The sequence below is a fragment of the Motacilla alba genome, chromosome 2 (assembly GCF_015832195.1).
Source record: "Motacilla alba alba isolate MOTALB_02 chromosome 2, Motacilla_alba_V1.0_pri, whole genome shotgun sequence".
Classification (NCBI taxonomy): Eukaryota; Metazoa; Chordata; class Aves; order Passeriformes; family Motacillidae; genus Motacilla; species Motacilla alba.
The window spans coordinates 128,238,529-128,260,600 of record NC_052017.1 but is presented as its reverse complement, the minus strand read 5'-3'; the positions used below and the strand labels follow the sequence as shown (position 1 = coordinate 128,260,600).

Below are 22,072 nucleotides of genomic sequence, written 5' to 3'. Positions count from 1 at the left end.
TCACCCAGGGAAACAGTTACAAATGTGGTTTAACAAGCAGACAGGACAATCTGCCGTGCTCAGGCCCAGGGCATTGCTGAACAACTATACTGGGTGGCCACTTCATTACATACACCTGGCCCCTGTTAGCCCCTTCCCCCCCTAAGTATCCTCCTATGCTTGCTCTTTCCCAAACCACTTCCATGGTTCACTGTCCCTTGTGTTGCCTTCGGTTCTTCTTCTGAATATCCTGTACTGCCTTCTGCAATCCCAAAAGACTCTTTGTGGCATCTCACAATGAGTGCCATACCAGTGGGCAGTAACCCCCTCCTTGTGTCTGTGAGGTGGTCTAGAGAGAGCCTCTCCTGTGGACTCTGGGTCTCTGTCGCCCCTTGGGCCTGGGAGCAGCTGGACTTAGGGCTTGGTTTCTTTCATTTGGGTTATTGGGGTTCCTCTGCCCCACACTGTTTATTTGTGCTCTTTGTGTCTGTGGGGAGGAGCCTTTAATCACTGACTTGTTTTTGTCTCTAAAAAGTCAGGAGTCTGGGTAGGCACTGCACAACTGCTCCAACAGTGGAGGGTGCAGCGTACGCTCACCTGTGACTCCTCAATGCTGATACTGCCAGAGTCTAAACTATGTGAAGCCCATCCAATTTTTGTTCAGTTACTGAAGAACAACTAAGAACATAAATTAAAAAAAAAAACCCAAAACTCTAACCATCAGCTTTATATTCTTAATATTAGTAAAGTGCAAAGTGAGGGGAAATAGGAAAGGATTAGGTGTTTATAAGTAATGGTTTTCATACAGTGCTTCTAACCGCAAGAGTATTTTGTTTCTCAAATTTAAGTGTAATAGGCTTCAGACTATAAAGTGCTTTATTTAATCTTGGCTTGAAAGCAATGCCAGCGAAGTGGACTGGTCACAATTTTGTTAGGTGATACTGACAAGCCAAGTCTTAGAAATGGTTCCAAAAGTGCTTGTTATTCTAAATGCTAATTGATTTTTAGCAGTTAAAAGTCTCCCTTTGTTTAGTGTGAATTTCTTGTTTTGAATGCGGCTTGTGTCTGCTTTGGGATTTTTCCCCTTAGAGCAAACAAGTTTCTACCTAGATCTTTATAGCCTTAGGATATTTCAAGCTATAATTATTTCTCTTTCCTTCCCCCTGCTTCTAGGCTCCCTTGTTTTCAAGGCTGGACATGTTAAGCTTAGGAAGCTGTTGCCACTATCTCAAGTGGTGTTTGTTTCCACCCTCCGGACGCTTTCAGTGGAGTACGTCATTTTTCAAACTTAGTTTTTGCTTTTTGTACTTGAGAACACCTTTCCTTCCATCTACTGTGTTTTCTCTTTCTCCAATTTGTTGCTTTAGTTTAGACCACAGAAATTTAAACCCTTGCATGCGTTTTTATGTGAAGGCTTGCTTTAAGGTGATACGTTGTTGAGCAAACATTAGAAATGGAGGCACATCTTGTTAATAAAAATCAGACTTTTTTTTTAATCCTGAAAAAACGCCTGGATCAAAAATAATAAAAGTCAGTTGTTTGCTGGTGGATGTTCTGAAAGCCCCGTATCCACACGCTGTAACGCACTCGGTAATGTGTCACGACTGCGGGCAGCCCCAGCCCTGCGGTGCCGACTCGCAGCCCCGGCCGCGGGGCGAAGCCGGGGTTCGCCCGGGAGCCGCCTCAGGGCCGGCGCGGCGGCGCTCGGGGCCCGCTCGCACCGAGGCGTTCGTGCCGCTCCTCCGGCGCCGGAGCTCGGCCGGGGAGCGCAGCGGGCTCTTTAAGAAGCCCCCGTGCCGGTGGCCGTCGCCGGCTGCCAAGTGCGGGAGAAGCCGAGCTTTGCGGCGAAGCCCGAGCGTAACCAGCCGGCTGGGGGAGATGCCGCCCCGCAGTGACTGACAGCAGGACCAGCTCTATGCAAATGGCGCCGGGGGCTCTGCCGGGGCTCTCTCCACACGCGCCGCCGCCTCTCGTCTCCCGCTCCCCGTAACGCGCCCTGCCTCGCACAAAGCAATTGTTGCTTTTTGGGGGGGGACGTCGTTACACGTAAAATCATCTCCAGCACGGTTTCAGTTTGAGATTGTGTGAGGGAGCTGGGAGATGTGTCAGAGCTTGTTACTCCAGCTAAATTAGGTAATTTTTAGCTGGGTAACGTGCTAATCTTTAAACCTTTATGTTTTTAAATCCTGCATATGTCTGGTCTCTTCATACAAAAGTGTATTTTGCTTGTTTCTTCTCGCCTTCTTCAGTCTGAAGCCTTATGTAGGTCAGGCTTGGCTTAAGCAGATTTCCTGAACCTGCGTCAGCTTAAGCTGAAGGAATTTTAATAAACCCTCCCTTGTAGGCGTGGGCCTAAATGAGACTAGCCTAGTTAAGCCTGATCTTTTTCTGTTTGTGAAAAAGAGCTGAGCAGAGCTAGGGACTGCATGGTGGCTCCAGGAACGGCTTCCTTAATTCAAAGATAACAATGGTTGGGAAGGCCAGATCTTCTAATTTTACCTTATCTGAAAAGCTCGATTTGCTAAAACTCGTGAAGCCGTATGTTAAAATTCTCGAGGAACATACCAATAAGCATTCTGTAATAGTGGAAAAAAACAAATGCTGGGATATTATAGCTGATAACTACAATGCCATCGGAGTAGATCGCCCTCCTCGTACTGCACAGGGCCTGCGCACGCTGTACAAGAGGCTCAAAGAATATGCCAAACAGGAGCTATTGCAGCAAAAGGAGACTCACTCAGACTGTAAAAGCAGCATTTCCGAGCCAACCAAGAAAGTTGTGGAAATGATTCCACAGATTTCCAATGTGTGTTTAAGAGACAGGAGCGGTGTTCAAAGGTGAGACAATTCTTTTTATTTTGTTACTGAATGAAAATTATGGCGCCTCCTATCTACTTTGTAATGCTTTTGCTTGTGCTCAGGCACCTAAAGGAAGTGTTTATCAGAGAAAATTCCCAAATGGGAAACAATGACAAAAATAATACTGCTGTTGTTTTATGAGAAGCTTTATGTTGACTTAGCATTGCATTCATTTTTTTCAGCTCTTTCAAATCTTGTTTCAGAGTCTTTGTCATACTCTGGAAAGTGAGGGTTAAGAAAGAATCAAAGAGAAATAGTAGCTCCAACCTCTACCCCTCCCCTACCTTTTAATAGGCAGATTATTCAAACACTGGCAAAGTGATGGCTATTCTCCTCCATTTAAGGTAATACTGCAGTCATTTTGCAACATATGGAACTGTTACCAGTTTATATAGGATTTTTAATAAAGTTAGTTCACAGAGCTAAGAAGCCCTATTCACCTTTTTTCTCTCATTTACTTTGGTGTTTGCATGTTATGTTTTAGCTAATCCCAACCCTTTAAAGAAAAAAAAAATGATTCTCCACACTGCAGTGCCTTTGTGAGTGCAAATGTTTTTTTAAATTATACTTTTCTTGTACTGACGATGGTTCCCTGAAGCTGGAGCAAAGCTAATTGCAGTCTAAACTCCAAGCAGTTCTGTGTCGTATGTGAGGTAGTTTAAATACAGAGAGAAACAGAGAGGTGCAGCACTAGAAGTTTTCTTTTTTTTGCAAGGTTTCTTTTTTTTACTGCTCAGTAAAGTGAGACACACTGTCTAGATTTGAGCCAGACATAATACAGGCAGGCACTGTGCAGGCTTTCTCCCACAGCTGGCTAATGCCCCTCATATCTGACTTGCAACACTCTGCTGGTTCTGTATTGGTCCTTGAGGGATCAAAAAATGCCTGGGTCGGATTTTGGTTCCTCCAGATACGAAAACTAAGCTAGGGAGTGGGGGAGGGAAGTCAAATAACTCCCCAGCAACCCTGAGAAAGCTCTGATTTTTCTTATTTTCCCAAGCAGATTAATGGGAAGCGAACTTTCCGTATTTTAATCAGATATACTGATAGTGAGTGCAGCAGCGTAACACTCTAAGAAAAGCTGGCATGCGCACACTCGCTGAATTGGATTCATGGTGCCACTGGTTGAGCTGAATGGTAACAATTGTCTAAATCCCAACATGCCAGATGCTCTAAAAATATTCTGTTGTGGGTCCTTTGCGTAAAGAAGTCTAAAGCAACTGGACTGTGCTGCTGCTCCTGATGAATGCCCCTGGAGGAACCATTCCAAAGAATTCTCTGGAACAAAATGAGGCTTTTAATTGCGCTAATAAAGGTTGCAGTGTCTTGACTACCAACTTTTGTAAGGAGGGGGAAAAAACCATAGTGTGAGAACTTCAGTTTGTAGATCGGCTTATAAAAAGCACTGATGCTTTTACTGAATGATTAAGAGCTAATGATCTCCATAGTTTGTCTCCTGTAATTTAAACAATTTTTGCAGTTTTTTATGGGTCTGGGAACACTGACTTGATTACTGCTTACCCAAAATGGTTGTTCCTAGGAACAGCCACTACACTGTGGGCTGAAGGAAAAGAACATAATTTACAAGATTATTTTTTTCCCTGCCCAAATACATAATTATTTGATAGTTCTCTGAGTTGCATTTTACTTTAATTTTATAAACCCAGTGTTGGGTTTTAACTCACCAGGATATGACTTGGGTTTTGGAGGAGGGAAATATGACTTATAACGAGCCCAAATTCTTAATCGCACCTTTAAGGAATTTCTAGCTCGCTGTGATTAAATGAAACCTGGTGAATCATGGGTGCCTGCAGGCTTATAAACACCATGCCCCAATTGTGGTAACTGTTGTTTGTCTTTCTTTCAGTCAAGTTGTCAGAAACAACATTAGTAACCACCATACAGGCAGCTCTTTTGTTTCTCAATTCCTTCTTTTTCTCTTTGCTGTCTAATTGTTTTCCACTTAAGAGGCTGACTAAGGAAAAAAGAAAACAACTAGCCTCATCAGAGTTACCTGAAGATCGGGTAATTTTTCTAGTTCTGTGTGGATTACACTATTAAGAGCTGGATTTTTTTTCCACTGTTTAGAGCCTTTAGTCTATGCTACACAAAATCTCACCTTTCTTTCTTCTGTATAACCTCTCTTACTTTCTCTTTCTGCTCTCTCTCCATTTCCTTTTGTCAGAATGACCTGCTTCTCCTGCTGGTTGTTTCCACTTTTCTCAGACTAGAAGCTGGCCAGGAGCCAGGAAATAAGAAGGAGAGAAGCTTTTTTAGAAGCTGTGGTTGTGAAGAGGGAGAAAACTCAGAATCACACTCAGCACAGGGGAAAACAAGTGAAAATTTGTGTGCAGGTTAATGCTTCCAATGCTGAGAGGACTAAAACAACGTGAGAAAGAAGCATGTAGGAAAAAGTGAAGCTTTGTGACATGAGGTAGAAGGGAGTAAGGTGATATAATTGATACTCTATAGGCAGCTCAGGTAACAGTCAATAGAATTAAGATTATCTTGGTTTTTTTCTTCAGGGGATTAATGAAAGGTCAGTTTTCCTACCTGCTTCAGATGGACAGTAGTTTTTAAAGAATCTTAAGTTTAAATAGTTTGAGTGGTTGACAGGCTTTATTTTTGGAAAATATATTGCTCTGACCCTCCTGGGCCTTTTTGCAACTGAGTATTGAGAAACTTTCATGTTTTTATCATAGAAAATGCATTTTCATGTTAATGGATGGCAGGCTAGGTCAGGGTCCTTCAGAAATTGCAACTATGATTGCTTATTTCTTTTAAACCCAGAGTTTTGAATACCATTTGAGAACCAGAAGTTATGATCATGCTACCTTTTCATTAAGGAGGTAGTGCATTTATATGAGAACAGGATGCATAAATTACATTTCTTCTTTGCTTCTGGGAATTTGAGCCCACGTCTTACTAACCAGGATGGTGTTTTAATAATCAGATAGTTTCTCAGTGTGTGGCTTGTAGGGCTCTGAAGGCATTTTAAGGTTTTAAGGTGTAGAAAAACTCCATTGCTCACCCCCAGATTTAAAACGGGGACTCAAGTCCTCCAGGACTGGGGAGCATCTGTGAACGTTACACTAATCATGGATCCACTTGCTGCCTTTGACTGCTAGCAGCAGTTTTTGAAGGGTTCAGAAATGTCTTGAGTCTGCAACCATCAGTTATAGCCTCTGTTTTAGAAAGTCCTGGCCTTGAGAGTGCACTGACTTGGCTGTCAATCCCAAGTTAATATATTCGTGTTCCCATGTAACTCTATACTGCCATCCCAGTCATGCTGCAAGTATTCTTTGTAGATCTGTACAGTAATAGATCAAGAAGCTGATCTGGCTTAAAAAAGCATTACCTGAATAAAGGAGTGATGTGCAGAAGTGTAGGGTTTCAAACACAACTGATGGTAGACAAGTGTCAGGAACAGCTTGAGCCATTATTATCATCAAAGCCCGTGCAATGCCAAATCATGATTTGAGATGCTGCTGACTCAGGGATTTACACAAAGACAGATGAGTCAAGTGGGTGTTGTTCTTTAAAAAAGAAATGCACAGAAATATAGGCTGTTCTTAATGGAAACATTTCTGTGTCTTGAAGCTTCAGTGTTAAGATGGACGATTCAAAGAGAAGGAGCAAGGACTAGCTTGCTTCCCAAATCTGCTGGCAAGGGTTGTCTTTTAGGCTCTGGTTTCTTTTCCCAAGGCTCTTTGTGTAATTTTATTTAGTGAATATTTTATGTTGGAAAAAAACCCTAAATGCTTGGGTGCATGAATCAGAAACAGGGAGCACATTAAAACAGGGGGAGACAAGTCTGGGAGATGGCAAGGTTTCTGCCGTAGTCCATTCCATCTAAATTAATGTCCTTTTAAAATCACCTTTTATATTATATAAACTTGTTCCTCTGTTACTTGCATGACTTGGTGCTGCTTTTTTTTTTTTTTTTCATATTTTCATTTGTCATTAATAGCCCTTCTTGCTTCTTCAGTGTCAGAGAGGCCTACCAGATGAGGTGTCTATTTTCTGTACTGCCTTTAGAGCAGTAAAAGCTGAGTAAGACAGGGCTGTGTCTATGTGGTAGAAAGAGAGGCACAAGTGGTATGCCGGTAATGGAATAGAGTCCCGGGCATAGATAGCAGAGTAGTATTCAAATGAAGTTTGGTTACTTACAGCTATGCATTTTAAAATAGTTTTTAATGGATTATTTAAATATGATTTTGTGTGTTCTAGTGCTAGTATCGATAAAGAAACAATTGCTGGTACCAGTTCACCACAGGCAATGTTGGATCACCATCCTGCGACAGTCATGATGGACTTGCAGTCGGAAGAGGATGTCAAACCTCCTCCTTCTCTGATTATAGACTCACAGCAAAATGAGAACTTAGAGCAAGAGGAAGAACACCAGCTGGTGCATATTATGGAAAGGTCTCCTTCAACATCAGTGTCTTCAGTTGACATGAGAGTGATGATGTCTCCTTCCCCTGTACCAAGAAGAGATGAGTTTTTTAGGCTTGAGGTTGGAGAACGCTTTAGACCAATGTGTGGTTATGACCCACAGATGTTACAAATGCTGAAAGAGGAGCATCAAATAATATTAGAAAACCAAAGAAAAATCGGTCTTTATGTCCAAGAAAAAAGGGATGGTTTGAAAAGAAAGCAGCAACTGGAAGAAGAACTGTTGCGAACAAAAATCAAAGTAGAGAAGCTGAAGGCAATACGACTACGCCGTGATCTGCCAGAATACAGCAATATCTAAATATTTTATCACTTCTCTCATATTCTTTGAAATTCTTAATAATAAATGCAAAATTGTTTCTCATTTAATATGGATGGATCAAAATCTGGGCTTGAGACATGAAAGCATATGTTGTTTAAGTACCTTAGAAAAATACCTCGTGTGGGTTTGAATGCACCAACTCTTCTGGTCTAAAGTGTAGTCAAATCCACGTTTAAGTGTTTAAATTGATAAAAATACAAACTTTAAAAACATTTCCACTTATCTCTAGAGTTGTGATGAGCTAATGGAAATCAATTCAGTTCTTGTTAAAAATTTTGGTCATATACATTATTTTTTCAAATAATCACCTTTAATATCCTAATGAAGTTGCAGGTAAATAAGTGCATATAGGAAGGAGAAATAATAGGCCATGTTTAAATGTTTTATTCTTTTCAAGTTGGTAAATCTTATGACAGTAGTGACATTTTGCTGATATATCAGCTTGGAAAACAAAATTACTGGATTGTTATATTTTTTTAATGTTCAGTAAACAGTTGAATAAATGTACATCTTTTTAAAAGTTAATACTTTTTAATTGTTTCCAGTGGAGAAGTGTTTCCATAGGATGTTATCAAAATAGAGACAATGAATGCAACACTTGGTTTTTAAAACTGCATGCATGTGTAATTTGTGTGTACAGTTACCATGATTGTGTATTCAGTTATAGTAATTATACTGGTGATCAACCACATAAATATCTACTTTGCTCATTTGCATGCATAATTACTGCAGTGCATGTGCAACCAAGACAGTTGCAGGTGCCTTTGATCAATATCACTATGACTATAAGCTACTGAAATAAAATAGTTTCTGTATGTAAGTAACATGTGACTTGAAATCAACAGAAGATTGTGTTATTCTGGGTCCCTTTTATAGATCCTGTTGTTCCGATCTTTCGATTAGTTTCAAATAAAAAGCCCCAAATGAAAATGAAATTGATTCTTCTGTATATCCTGGTAGCAGCTGTTTCCTCTGTAGTTGTGATCAATGTTCGTAACTGGAAGAAAAATGCGTGGAAAATATCAGTCCCAGATGATTAATTTCTTCATAATTCTTACTCTCCTGCCTGTTGTGAATGGATCCACAGCTGCCTTAGACCTCTGGCTGCTTATTCCCTGTAACAATGCTTTCCCCTTCCTGTAACCATTGCAGCAAGAAGAGGAAATGAAGGACAGCATCAAGGAAAAAGACAGAACAAAGGAAATGTAATTCCTCTGGTGCCTCCCATCTCAGAGGGCCCCAACAACAGAATGAACAAAAGCATAGGAAGGAGACTATTTCTTCCTCACTCCTGTCGTCACTGTTTTCCTAAATTTGTTTCTTTCTCCACTCCCACTGCATGCAAGCATGGGGCAGTGGTCTTCATCAGCAGACTCTCAATGAGGTAAGCCTCACACCTCCAAGCCTCACATCTCCTTGTTGGTCTTCTGAGTAAATCAGATACCACAGGGGTAGATACTTACTGAAAACTGAAGACTGCAAGCATGTAAGTGTAGTTGAGGAGCTAATGGAGCTTAAAGAATTGTAGTTAAATTTCCTGATATAATAATCTTGACTGTCACTGCCCAGGATAACTCTAACAAGTTTCAGGTAGGAAAAGTAAAGGGAAGCAAGTCTTTTATTTACAAACTGAGGAAAACTATAGAACAGTGAAAACAGGTGTTGACAATCTGGAGTTCCTCAAACTTTTTCAGTTGTTTTCTTGAGAAGAGAGTACTGTAAGTGTTCTGGGAATTTTTGTGTGTACTGAAAATGATGATGCCTGGATAAGTGGCCTTTGTTCCAGTACAGTCCTTGGCTTTCTGCTGTGTTTCTTAGTTCAAGGACATTGATCTGTTTTTGTGTAACTGGAAATGCTTCAAGAAGATACTCACTTCTCTGAGTTTATAAGAATCAAAATGCTTGCTTTAATAAATAAATATAGATTTTATTTGTTCTGCTTCTCAGAAATGGGAAATAGCAGTAAATTATCTGCCCTTGTCTTGTAATTTGGAAATGTATGATCTTATCCTTTCAGTTGAAAATCAGAATTCTGGTTTCTGGTGGTAAGGATAAGGAATTAATTTCTAGTTTCTGTTCTTATATATTATGCAAATGAGCAAGTTTTGAACAGTTTGTAAAATAATTCCCATACGGCTCATTGTCTTGCAGTGGTTTTAAATTATAGGCGCTCTTAACACTGACCATCAAAATGCTCTGGAGACTTTAGGATGTTTTCTTCTGATGCTATGTGAAGAGGTGACTTCCAGGGTTTCTACTAGCATGGTATTTTTATTTCAAGGACTAGAACTAGAGGAGTTTTCAGTCTTGGAAAGCTTATAGTCTTTTCTCAACTGGCAGGCAAAGTAGTTGCAAAAATAGGACCCTGCATAGAGCAAAGTCTTCCTTGTGTTCTTGATGTTGGAAGGGGAAGGATGCAAGTGAGTGAAGAAATAAAATGCACTGTCCCCTTATAGTTGGTGTTCTTCCGTGTTTCGTTGTTCTGACTTTGTGTCACTTGTTAGTGGAAGACTTTTGTTCTTATCTGCAAGCAGCACCTCTAGTTCAGAGATCTCATGTTCCTCATTTGCTGTGTTCTGAGTTTTGTTTCCTATGACTTTTGGAGAGCTTGGAAAAGGGAGAGACATCTCTTGAGTGCCCATGGAGCTCGCTTCTTCCTTTACTAGTGAGATGATTATTTCCTTTCACTAGAGAGGTGTTTCCTCCTTCAGTGCCGTTATATTGCCCTCTCAGTTCAGTGTGGTGCTGACTCTATCTTGTACCTCTCTGTGTTGGTGGATTTGCATTTCTTTCCCACTCCACATCTGCTTTACTGTATCGGGTTATCTTTCTGAGTCAGACTTCTCACTTCTCCGCGCCTGTTCCTGGTTTTTTTCCATGTATTCCTAATGTTGGGTACATGCACCACAGCTGTGGCTGGTCCTGCTGGACCGTGAAGTGCTATGAATTTTTACTGTTCCAGCAAATGCTAGCATGTGTGAAAGGGATGGTAGGAAGCCCTTCCCTCCTTCACCCTCATTCTTATCCTCTTACTCCCTTTGCTACATCTGGCAGTGCCATTCCCTGTCTGCATGTTTAAAATGTACAGAGTACAAGCAGAGTAATTTTAGGCAAGGACAAATTTCTACCATATGTTCATGTCCTTCTACTAAGATAACTGCAATAAACAGGCTGTAGGAGTAACTTCATTCCAAACATCTAATGGATTTATGTTTAGGATTAGAATAAAAAATTGTACCTGTAACTTTGTGATAATTGTGATAGCATATTGTGTAATTTCATCTATCCAAGTAACTGGTTAGCAATCAGTCTATAATTTCATTGCTGCTACCTCATTATCTTGCTTTTTTTGTTCCTGCTTCCCCCTGTAAACTTTTGATTCCTGTGAAATGCTTGCCTTAGATGAGAATTCCTATCAGGTAAAAATGGTAAGAGAGAACACTCCAAGACTGGGAGAGATTGCTTTTAGCTAATTGTACTTGTCTTACCCCTGTTTTCTAATATTTTCCACTTAACTAGCTTAAATTTATTTCTTTCATTTATACTTCTACACATTTTCTGACTTGGGGTTCCCCCCCGCAATTAAAATGCATTAAGTTGAGCTTGCATACTGTCTTCTTTGGGCAAACTTGTGCTCACTGGATTTCCAATAGTCAAAGCCATTAAGTTACTTACAATTAAATGATAGTTGTTTCTGAGTGGGAGGAAGAAGCAAGAAATTGTGCTACCCAGGCTGCCTGGCTAAGCTGTCTTTTAAAATTTCCTATGTCTTTTTTTAAAGTGCTTTAGGATGCTTCCATGTCAATTTTAACTTCACTAAAACAATAAAACTGTTACTCAAGAAGATGATAAAATGTTTTCCTAAGATGTTGATTACTTGTCCATTTTGCTTATGAAAATAAAAAGAAGCCTCTAAAATGAACACTTTTAGCATTAAAATGCATTAAATACACCTTCTCAGTGTGTGTAGGCCTAACAAGTAAGGCCATTATTCTGTTTTCAATATCCAGGTCTTAAATAATTTGAGAAATCTTACTGCCTGTGTCTTAGAGGAAAAAAAAAAAAAAAAAGAAAGAGTGCTGTTTACAGTGGTTAAAATAATGTCTGTTAGCTGTCTGTATAATACAGGACTAAATTTCAATCAATCATTCTGTGACCTCTGTTTCTGTGTTTTATCTCTTGGTAAAACCAAAAGTATTTGCCTTGGTGTCAACCTGTGTGTAGTGATGCTTGCTCTTGAATGGCATCCAGTTTGTCTGGGTAGTTTTTCTCCAGCTAAAGGTGCAGTTTCCTGAAGTTCCATTAAATGCTAACTAACAAAATGTGGGTTCTTCCTTGTAAAACCTACAGTTGTCCAGTGTTAACATAGTTGAAAACCTTGCTTTTGATTTGTGTATGCGGGGAGGTGAATGAGGGTCAGAGAACCCAAGGAAAGCTCAACCATCTGTAGGCATTGGCATTCCCCACTACCTGTGCCTTTCTTCCATGCTGTGGAGTTTTCACAGTTTTTTCCCAGTGATTACACAGAATCATTTGTTGATGTATCCAAATATTTCTTCAGTATAACACCTTGTTTGACGCTGTATTACTCACACAAGAAGAATATAATGTAATTTTAATTGAATACTTAATCAGCAGTTACTCTACATAGTTTATGATTTCTATTTGCTCTTTAACAAAACTGCAGACTTGGAAAATGCTACTGATTTTTTTTTTGTGTTTTACACATGCAATTATATATTTTTTGAAATGGAGTCATTGTTTTCTGGCCATTCCCTTTTGGCTCTTGATTTTCATTTATAGTTAGGCACAATAATTAGCATAATTTGACATAAATATAATGAAAAAACAATTCCACTGGCTTACATTGTCCCTCCAGATTTGGTTGACTTCAGGGCCCAGTTTGGTTAGGGCTGTCATTTTGTTTACACTATTCTGTGTTGCCATTTCCTTTCTTTGTGTGTTGTTGAAAGTCTTGTCTGTATTGCTAATACTTTCTCAAAATGTGTCCATTTTCAAAGTTTGGAACTTTCTACATGCTTGAATTAAGTAAACCAGCTTATAAATGACTGATTTTTAAACTTTTTTAGCTTTCATTTAGCAGAAGCAACTGGGCAAAGTGTTTATCTAGTTTGGGGATGGGGAGAAGGGATGTTGCACTGCCTTTGGGTAGTTGCTACAAGATTGTTTGTCCTGCATGGCATCACATAACAACTTGCAGTAGTGTCAAGTTGTATTTGTTATTAATCACTGAATATGTCATGTGAAAGAAGTAATTTATCATAACTCAGCAGCAGTTTGCAGATACTTTTTACATAGGCCGCTTGTTGATACTATAAAGAATACCATTTTATAAAGTCAAAGCTTTTATGTGTGGTACGTAACAGAGATACAGGATTAAAACCAGTATGTTATATTGCTATTGTGGTGTTCTCCATTGTAATATGGTGTTTGGTGTATGGGGCTGCACTGTGAGCCGCCCCAAACAAAATTGACTTGTAAGCTCTGCAGGTTTCACCCAAGTAATGTCTGCGCTGCTTTGCACTGTGAGGAGGCTTTGGCAGTAGGTTGTACATGACAAGATGACCTTAGCAGCATTAACTGTCAGTTTGATCAAGCTACTTTATGCTGTTACCTCCTCTCAGGCTAGAGTGTATGTGTTCTATATATGTATTTGTTGATGACTCATCTTTTTCCTGTGAAGCAAATTGCAGGGAGAATACTCTGTTCAGCATATATTGAATTTTTATCATCTTCCCTTTGTCGTCTTCCAGTTTCTCTGTGCTTTTGAAAAAGTACTTGAAACTTGGCATCAAGCTGGTCTTTAGCCATTCCTATAGAACCTCACTCAAGTTTGTCTTAATTTGTAGGTCATTAACAAATGCAGAAGGTGGTCATTTTCAGAACAAGTTTGTTACACTTTGGATGTAGTCCATAACAACTGATTCTTAGGAAAGCTTGTCCAGCCTGAGCACATTGCACTCTTGAGGATGGATCAGGGAGTTCTCAGCTGTGAACACCTTGAGTGAAAGCAAGAAAATGTGTCTGTAGTTCTGCCAATAATGGGACAGACAGCCTCAGTGAGGAAGCCACTCACTGAGTGGCTCACTGTTTAGATCCAGAGGGCTGCAGATGACAAGGATCTCAAGTGCAGGTACCCTTCTTTTGGGGCAGGCAGTAAGGATTTCAGAGCTGTTGGGCTGTCCAGCTGGATGGGTGATGGCCCAGCTCTTTTGCAGAAAGACTGGCAATAGCCTGGAAAATGTGGGTTGTAGCTCTGTGATTCAGAGTGCTGCATAGTGTGTGTGCAGAAAAGGACTGGATGAAGTTAGTTTAGGGAATTTGGCCTTTGCTGTTTGCTATAATTATTTCTGCTAGATAAAATCTATTCCTTTCAGAATAGTTTTTGTTATGTAACTGTATGTGCTAATTTGCTGTACTTGAGTTTTGAAAATACACAATCTCCTGAACTTCTGAGATGGCACTAAAGATGTTTTTCAGCAGTGCAGAACTTAAATCTACTCGGAGAATTTCAGATACTTCAGCTCTGAAGATCTAGTGGGCATCTCTAAAGCTTGTTTTCAGAGGAAATAAATTTAATCTTTTTCTAAATCTCATCCTTCTTTCATGAGCATGCCTGTGCACTTAGGTTTGTAGGCACACATACACCCAGCGAGGTACATATAGGGGCAGTTGGGAAGAAGAGCTGCACGTGCTGCAGCAGCTTTCCAGTGACACCAAGGGTCAAAGCAGTCCTTTGGGAATAGCAAGTAGAGCTGGGCTGCTGATGGAAAGCTGCCACATCTCCATGTCTTCTAGCGTTTCCTTATATAAGTGGTCAGCTCAGGACCAAAAATAGGCAGGGTTGACATAAAGTAGGGTCTGTTAAAGGCATCATGAATTTAAGGCTTCCTGCATGGAATCATCTTATTAATTTGCATTGGGATTTCTATGCAATTTAAGTAGTATTCAATTTTCTTACATCCAGAGCCAACAAAGGCAGCACAGTAAACACCTGGTTTCTCCATAGTGATGAGTTTCTTCTGTTCCCTCCTTCATTTTCTCAGTTCTATTTTGCTTTCCTAGTAAGAATTACAACTAAAGCTCTAGGTTTTTATGTTTGGTCCATAAATATTACTTTCTGCTAGGACTACTGAATGGATTACATTTATGTAAATCAAAGTTATGTAACTTGATTTGGAAAGATTACTTTTCCCCTTTCCAAATATTTCGTCAGCCACTCTGCAAGTAATCATTGCTGCATAACACATGAAAATTCTAAAAAATATGACTCATCCTTTGTGTGCCTCTTCCCAGGGTAATATCATAAATTTTAAACAGTCCTGTTTAAATAATTTAGGACAGGAATATGTTGTGTTTCATGCTTGTGACAGTGGGCATAAGTTTTGTTGATTACTTGTATTTTAAGGACTTTTTACTACAATCCAAGAAAATCAAAGATGGCCATTAACAAACACAAACAGGACATTAAAAGTGTTTTTACTTCCTGTATGTGCTAAAACAGATGTTAATATGCATGATGTGTAATCTTAATAAATCCCTTTCTGCCTGCTTGCTTTTTGTTACAGATCTAAGTCTTTGCATTTCAGAAACAGAGATTTTGTACAGTACAGAAATAGTTGTCTTAATAGTTTTCTAAAAAAGTGACAGAAGTAATAAGAAATGCTTAAAAGAATGCCAAACCACATATTTTCAAAGTACCACATGTGGGTTTAGCTGAGTACCTTCCATTTACATTTAAACACAAAAGGATGAACACTTAGATCTCTGCGAACTGCTTCCAAAAATGACTGCTTTTTGAGAAGGCTACAATTAGCCTGTGATTGTGTAATAGTCTATTAACTGTTTTTTAGTAATGTGGGGGTTTTGGTAATTTAAATATTTGGAATATTTTTATATCACATTTACACTCTAATTTATCGCAGTAGCATTCAATATTTACAGAACCCAAGAATAAATTTTGCTTTTGGGTCTCACTTCTGCGTTTATTTTTTGAAGTAAAAACTCCTTTACTTGACAAATTAATCAAAACAACTTTCAGTGTGGATGGCAACATTAAAAAGTACAGTAGACAGTCGATTTGGATGGCATTTGACTGGTTCCAGTGTTTTACCAAGCTGATCTGGCTCACTGCACCGAATGATGCCTGCAGCCTTTCAGAATTCTCAATGATGCTGCTTTTTCCTTTGATAATAGGACTTGCACATCTATTTCTGTAGACCTGACAGAAGCTTTCAGCTTAGTTCATTAAATTTTTACAGTGAAAGCTGGAGTCAGTTGGATTTTTAGACAGCTGAGAGGTTTAGGAAGAATAGTTTTCTGCCATGGAGCTGTAATTTTGAAAGTATGTGCTCTCCATCCTCCTCTACAGCTGATACCCCTAAGAGGTAAATGTTTCATTAAATGGTGATGAGAGGATTGTTCCTACAGGTTTGAATTAAGTACATCTACCAGCTCTGTTATTGTATATAGAAGGCTCCTATTTGAAAATAAAGGTTACTACTCAAGTGTTCATAAATTCGCAAATAAAACAACCTGAACCCAGTTTTCACATTCTGTTGGGTATCATCATTAGGTACATGATTAATAACTGTATTTCTGTGGGCTTCCTTGCCAGTTCACAGAACGGACTGTGTCAACTCAGTGAGTCATTATTCAGTATTTTCTTTCAACCTCTTTGTTCAGTTACAGAGCTACGCCTTGTTCTCAGCACATTTTTCAAACTATTTTGAATTAATTAGCTAATTTTTTTTCCTCTGGTGCTCATTGTGATAGTATCTGAGTGCTTACGAGATGTAATTACGTTTCACAACATCCTTGTGAGACAAAAAGTTGATGCAACCTCCACTTTCTAGGAGATAAAGCGTGAGTTGAGGCAGAGAGAATAACACCAAAAGGCCCTACTTTTGTGGATGGTGCAGACTGAATCATGGAGGACTGCATTGTCTCAGTGCTTTAGGATACTGTACAGTTAATCTTTCCCAACCACAACTTCCAGTTACACCCATGAGTGTTCACTATTAATACAAACGAGACTGAATCACAAGTCAGGCGCTCAAACAAATATTTATTGCTGAAAGTTGGGGTTAAATTACTTTCTTTACATCACAGAGAAACTCTAGAAGACCTGCAAGTAAAGTCCAGTTCTTTAAGGCATTATTCATCTTATCTAACCACAAGATTTGAATATCTGTCCTTGCAGCCTTGTCCATCCCACACCTTTTGCAATTTACAATAAAGCAGTGCAGGGATGGCAGAGGCAACAGCAGCCTTTTTTCCTGCCCCTGTTCCCGCCTTTCCAGCAGTTCAGTTCCCTGCACTGAATGAACAAGAGGTTCCATGGCAGTGTAGTGCAGCATGCTTTCACTGAAGACTTTATCATGGATGTATATGCACAGTGGGGCAGATCAGGTCACTGGAGCACCTTATTTCTGACATCTTCAAACTTTGCTTGACTTCACAACCTTAGAACTATTCGCTTGATGAAGATGGGTCATAGGGGTGATGGGCAGGTAGGTAGCATAATTTCTTACCATGAGGTTGTTAATCTTTTGGGTTTTGGAGCAAATTAACATTTCTAAATAGATTATTCCATATAATTTGATATTTTCATCTATGTAAGGCAGGGTTGAAAACCTTATTTTTCCCCTTTAAAGTAATAAATCAAATGACTGCATTAAGATATCACTGAATTCAGTGTACACCATTAATATCAAGGCATGCAGTGGTTTGCCCGGTGAGTTTTGCCCAAGTTTGATGACAGCAAAGAAATTGAAAGACCGAAAATTTTTTGTGTTGAAGAGCAGGAGGTACTGAGGGCACTTCAGGGAAAGTGATACGATGATTCAAGCTCTAACTCCTGCTTTGCCTATGTGGACTTGTCCACTAGAAGATATTTGTCTGATTCTGGATCTTCTGCTGGTCCTAAACTCAGAATTCATTTGGGTTTGTCTTGCAGGGAATGATCTGTGAAATGGATCTGGTTCAGGAGCTTAATTACCTCCATCTCTTACATTGCACCTAAAGCTTCCATTGCAGCCCTATTCACCTGCAGAGCAGCTACCAAACCTGAGTCTGCCCTGTTTACCAGGACGTTGTGTTTGAGTGCCTTCATGTCTTTGTGCAGTCAGTGCCCTTCTGTGACAAGACCATGTTGTCTTTAGTTGGTTTCTTCTGTTGTCATTTTCCACTTCTATTTTCCCTATCACTGCCTAATCAGCTCCTGTTCTCATGTTTTCCTCCCAAGGTGTCCTGTGATTTCCCTCAGTGTTTTCCAGCTATACATTTTCATAGTGAATCTTGCATTTTGAGGGTCAGAGATGAGATGCAGTAAGTTTTGGGGATTTTTTTGCACCGCCTCCTACTCAGAAAATTCCAGCTCTGTCTCGTCCTTGACTCTTATGCTGGACCCCAATCCCAGTCTGCCTGAGTGGTTCTCCCTAACCATTTTTCTAACGTGTCCTGTTGTCTTCTTACTCTTTTACTCCCTGTCTGGTTTCTAGCCTTTCCCTTCATGCTCTGCTTCCAGCTCAGACTTCCAGTCTTTTACCCAGTTGCCAATTTTCCACTGGTTCAACCTCAGCCTTCCTTTCCAGCAATAGTCTTTTCTTGTTTTCAGGCTTCATGTCCAAAATTGCTTTTCCTTGTAGCTGGTCTGTGTCCCCTCTGCCATCCTTACCTGTTTGGTGCCAAGAGAGAGGACCATGGTCTGAAGGAGAGGGCCGTGGAAAAATTCCCTGCTGGAATTGTGGAAGAAATTCAGCTTTGGTCTGAGGAGTGAAAGCTGTGACTACAGAGAAACCTGTTCTCGACCTCAGTTAGAGCATGTCCAGTGTGTTATCCTCAAGAAATTAAGCTGTAGATACTGTACAAACTGCATTTATTTCTAAAAGCTTTTAGCTTTCAGGAATGGAAAAAGTTTTAGCTTAGCAAAAAAAAAAAAAGTGTTATCTCCTCCACAGATTTTTAGATTCTTTGCCAGAGCATTGAGTTAGTAGAGCTTCTACAAGAAGTAAGAGTTCATTGTGGCTAAGACTAGATTAATCTGTGATTTTTTTTCTTATAAGTAGTGATTTTACTATCACTGCCAGTTTTTCTGAACATTGTGCATGTGTGTGAATATGTGTGCTTAAACTGAGACAGCTAGCATGGAAGATGTACTGTGGACTCATGGAGGCCTGGCAAAGTTATTAGCTTTGTATAATAAAATCTACTAAAGGAAATCCCCATAGTATCACATGGTCAGGAATCTAGAGGCTAGTTTGATTGGCATTTCAGATTATTAAGAAACTTTGAAACAGAAGTCTAAAAATATTTTTTTTAATCATTTGTATTTTTCCTTAAAAATAATTTTGAATTTAGAACAATGATGTGTTTTCCAAAGAAAATATTCCTGCTTGAAATATCAGTCTTTAGGTGAGTTTGTTATCTATGCTCATGCATGAGAAGTGAATTACTAATACATTTTGTCTTGGAAAGAGAGGTACAAAGCATTGGGTTGTAATCAAATTACTCTGAAATGTAATCCCAGCTGTCATTGATTCCTGTAGGTTTAGGGCAAGCCAGTTTGACTCTTACTGTTTGTACTCCTCCTGAGGTCTCACAGAAGTGCCATGGGAACAGTTATTACATTTTTTTTTCCATCTTGGAGGCACACTGATATACATTTACATGCTAGCATAGTATTAAGTTTATTATTAGACTGAAATAGCTTTGCAAGTGAAAGATAATGCTATCTGACTCATATTTCTTTAAATATTCCTGGGATATCTTAGGAGTGTGTGACATATAGATCTTCCACAGGCAACTAGACATTTAACTGCTATGTAAACGTCTGTTCTCAAAATGTTACAAATTAATTAAGGAGCTTTTCGATTGCTTCCTCTGCTCAGAAGAAGGAGATGGTGCAGACTCCATGGAGCAGACTGATGGCACCTGAGCAGAGTCACTGCAGAGGGTACAGCAGAGCACTGGCATTAAGTTTGGGCTGTGATTCATTCAAAGCCCCAGTCTTCTTTTACTGCAGTTCAGATTTTTTAATTTGCCTCCCTCTATTTCTTAATTGTTCCTTAGTGCTATAGAGTGCAACTTGAATCGACATTGTCCTCTCTAAGCTGTAATTTTTGCATTGTGACAGTGCTTTTTTTTGAGAAGATTCAGAGCAATCTTTGAGGGAAAACTCGCCTGTCATTTCATACATGCTTACGTCGTGGAAGTTCGGGTGTGAAGGTGATGGGTAACACAGGACCCGTGGTTTAAAAATCACCCCAACCTAACTGTAGCTGCTACAAAAAGATGGGCAGCCCCCCAGTCTCCTTGGTCCAAACTGCACATACCCCTTCCCTGTATTGGCTGTAGTTGGTGATGGGATTCATTTCATGGTGATGGGCTTTCCTGCAGCTGGGGGATGAGAAGCAGAGCAGGAGAGGGAAGGAAAGGTGAGCTCACGGGCTTTGGCAGCAGCCTGCAGTTGGATGGGGTTGAGCCATCCATTAAACCGCACCCAGGCCAAGGTGCCAGTGCCTGGCTCACTGGAGCGTGCCCCTCGCTCCTCAGGGCAACGCGCGCGCTTACGGCGCTGCAGCCCAGTGCCCTGGAAATGAACACTGGAGTTACCTTGGCTAGTCTTTCATGGTGCAGCTGCTTTCTTGCTGCATTGGGAGTAACCTAATGCACTTAATCGATGCATTTTCTCTACATCCTGCTCATCAGAAACTGGTTAAACTGGTTTGCCATTGGAATGCTCCCGTCCCCTCTCCTGGATCCCGTCCCGATTTCTGTAAATCATCACCTTCCAGGCTGCTGAAACTTTTCCTCATATCAGCGAGGCTATGGTTTATATCTTGAAACCTAAGCCCTTGTTTTCTCAACCACAGAGAAAAGCTTATTTGTGGAAGCTTTTCAAAGCCTTGTTAGCCATGTCTTTAAAGTTCCCAAGCCCTTCCTTTGGGAGGAAAGCCATGCCTCTTGCTACTGTTTCTTCATGGTTAAGCAAACCTCACTGCCAGGCTGGGCTTTTGGCTGCTTGGGAGAGAAACGAGTGGGCATGATTTCCTGATGTTTCTCATACCACAGGGTATGCCTGGTTGCTGTTACTTATTATTTTCACTCTGAACTGATTAACAGAGCCAGAAGGTACAATTGCAGTTTGTCTTGCAGGGTCTCAGCAAACCTAGCTCTATTTCAGATACTGTCTATGGTCTCTGAGCAGCAAGGGGATTCTGTTGAATCTGCTGCTCACTGTACCCCTATATCAAGCACTGAACTTAGTTCCTGTGCATACCATACCATTCTCATTTCAATTCCTGAAAAGCTCATGACACTGTATTTATTGAATTTGAATATTCTGCTATTGCACTGGAATAATCTTTAAAGTTAAATAGGTGTGAAGCTGAATACAAACAAAGCTGATAAGATAAAAGAAGGTTGAATGCAAGTACCTAATCAGCATTGTTGGTGAACAGGTTTAGGTTTTCTATGCAAGGAAATTATGTAAAAGATAATTTTGAGAGGATGTAATTATTTTTACATAAAAATGTTTAATTAAAAAACCCTTATATTTTTTATCTGAAAATATACTTTAGTTATTGGTAAAAGGAAGATAAATTATGTAGCATAGAAATAAATTGTTATTGAATATTTCTGTAAAAAGAAGTTATGTTAATTCAGAAGACAAATTGAGGGAAGAAATCTGAACATTGCAGAAGCTATAATTTTTCATTTTCCCCATAGAAACATGGCATTATTGCATGGAATATTGATGCCCAGTTTCCTTCTTACTGGGGACAGGATTCTTTGGAAATCTTCAGCAAAAGTCACTATAACAAAAGGCTAAACTGGTTTGCCATTGGAATGCTCCCTGTCCCCTCTCCTGGATCCCGTCCTGATTTCTGTAAATCATCACCTTCCTGAGGCTGGTCAATTTCCAGCTTTGTTTCTAAATTATTTGTTTTCCAATTATTTTAAATGAAGCAGGGATAAGAAAAGTTTGAACACTTGTTATTGACATGAAAGTTAAGCTACTGATGATTCAGATAATACCATCCGGGATGCCCTGAGCAAAAGAGCAATGACCATAACACAGATCTCAGGGGTCACCAAACTCATGTGGGAGGTCAGTGAAGGAGACAAAGAGGTGGTCATTTGTTTATGGATGGCCATCCTTCAAGAGAGAAGAAGAAAATCTTGCAGTGAAATCTCTAGTTCTTGCAGTAATAGCTTAAAATCTTAATATAAGGAAAGTAGTTGTTGATTAAACTAAGAGAATCAGTTTGAAAAACAAAAAGAAAACCATCTTGCATTTTCTGTTGAATCAATTTACAATTAGAAGCTCAATATAGAATAAAATTAATCTTTTGCAGGGTTCAGGTTTCCTCTCTTCCCCCTCTTTCTTTCACTTCTCTAAATCTTACCACTTGTGATTACTGAAGATCCAAT

General features: G+C 39.7%; 2 protein-coding genes across 3 annotated transcripts in view; both read left to right on the top strand.

The window, feature by feature from the left end:
- The window catches only part of RAD54B (RAD54 homolog B), a 62,088-nt gene that overhangs the window by 14,089 nt on the left and 25,927 nt on the right, over positions 1 to 22,072 (top strand). The window contains exon 1 of one of the 2 annotated variants that reach the window (XM_038127789.1): positions 8,866 to 8,999. The exons of the other annotated variant lie outside the window; for it this stretch is intronic. The gene's annotated coding sequence lies outside the window, so the exon portion shown is untranslated. Of the gene's footprint in view, positions 1 to 8,865; positions 9,000 to 22,072 lie in introns of those variants that run through there. 2 annotated transcript variants of the gene reach the window in all.
- Positions 2,371 to 8,545, top strand: LOC119697252 (fibrinogen silencer binding protein). The gene is made up of 2 exons (XM_038127791.1): positions 2,371 to 2,817; positions 7,069 to 8,545. The coding sequence occupies exons 1-2, from the start codon at positions 2,447 to 2,449 to the stop codon at positions 7,592 to 7,594; spliced, it is 897 nt and encodes a 298-aa protein (XP_037983719.1). The 5' UTR covers positions 2,371 to 2,446; the 3' UTR covers positions 7,595 to 8,545.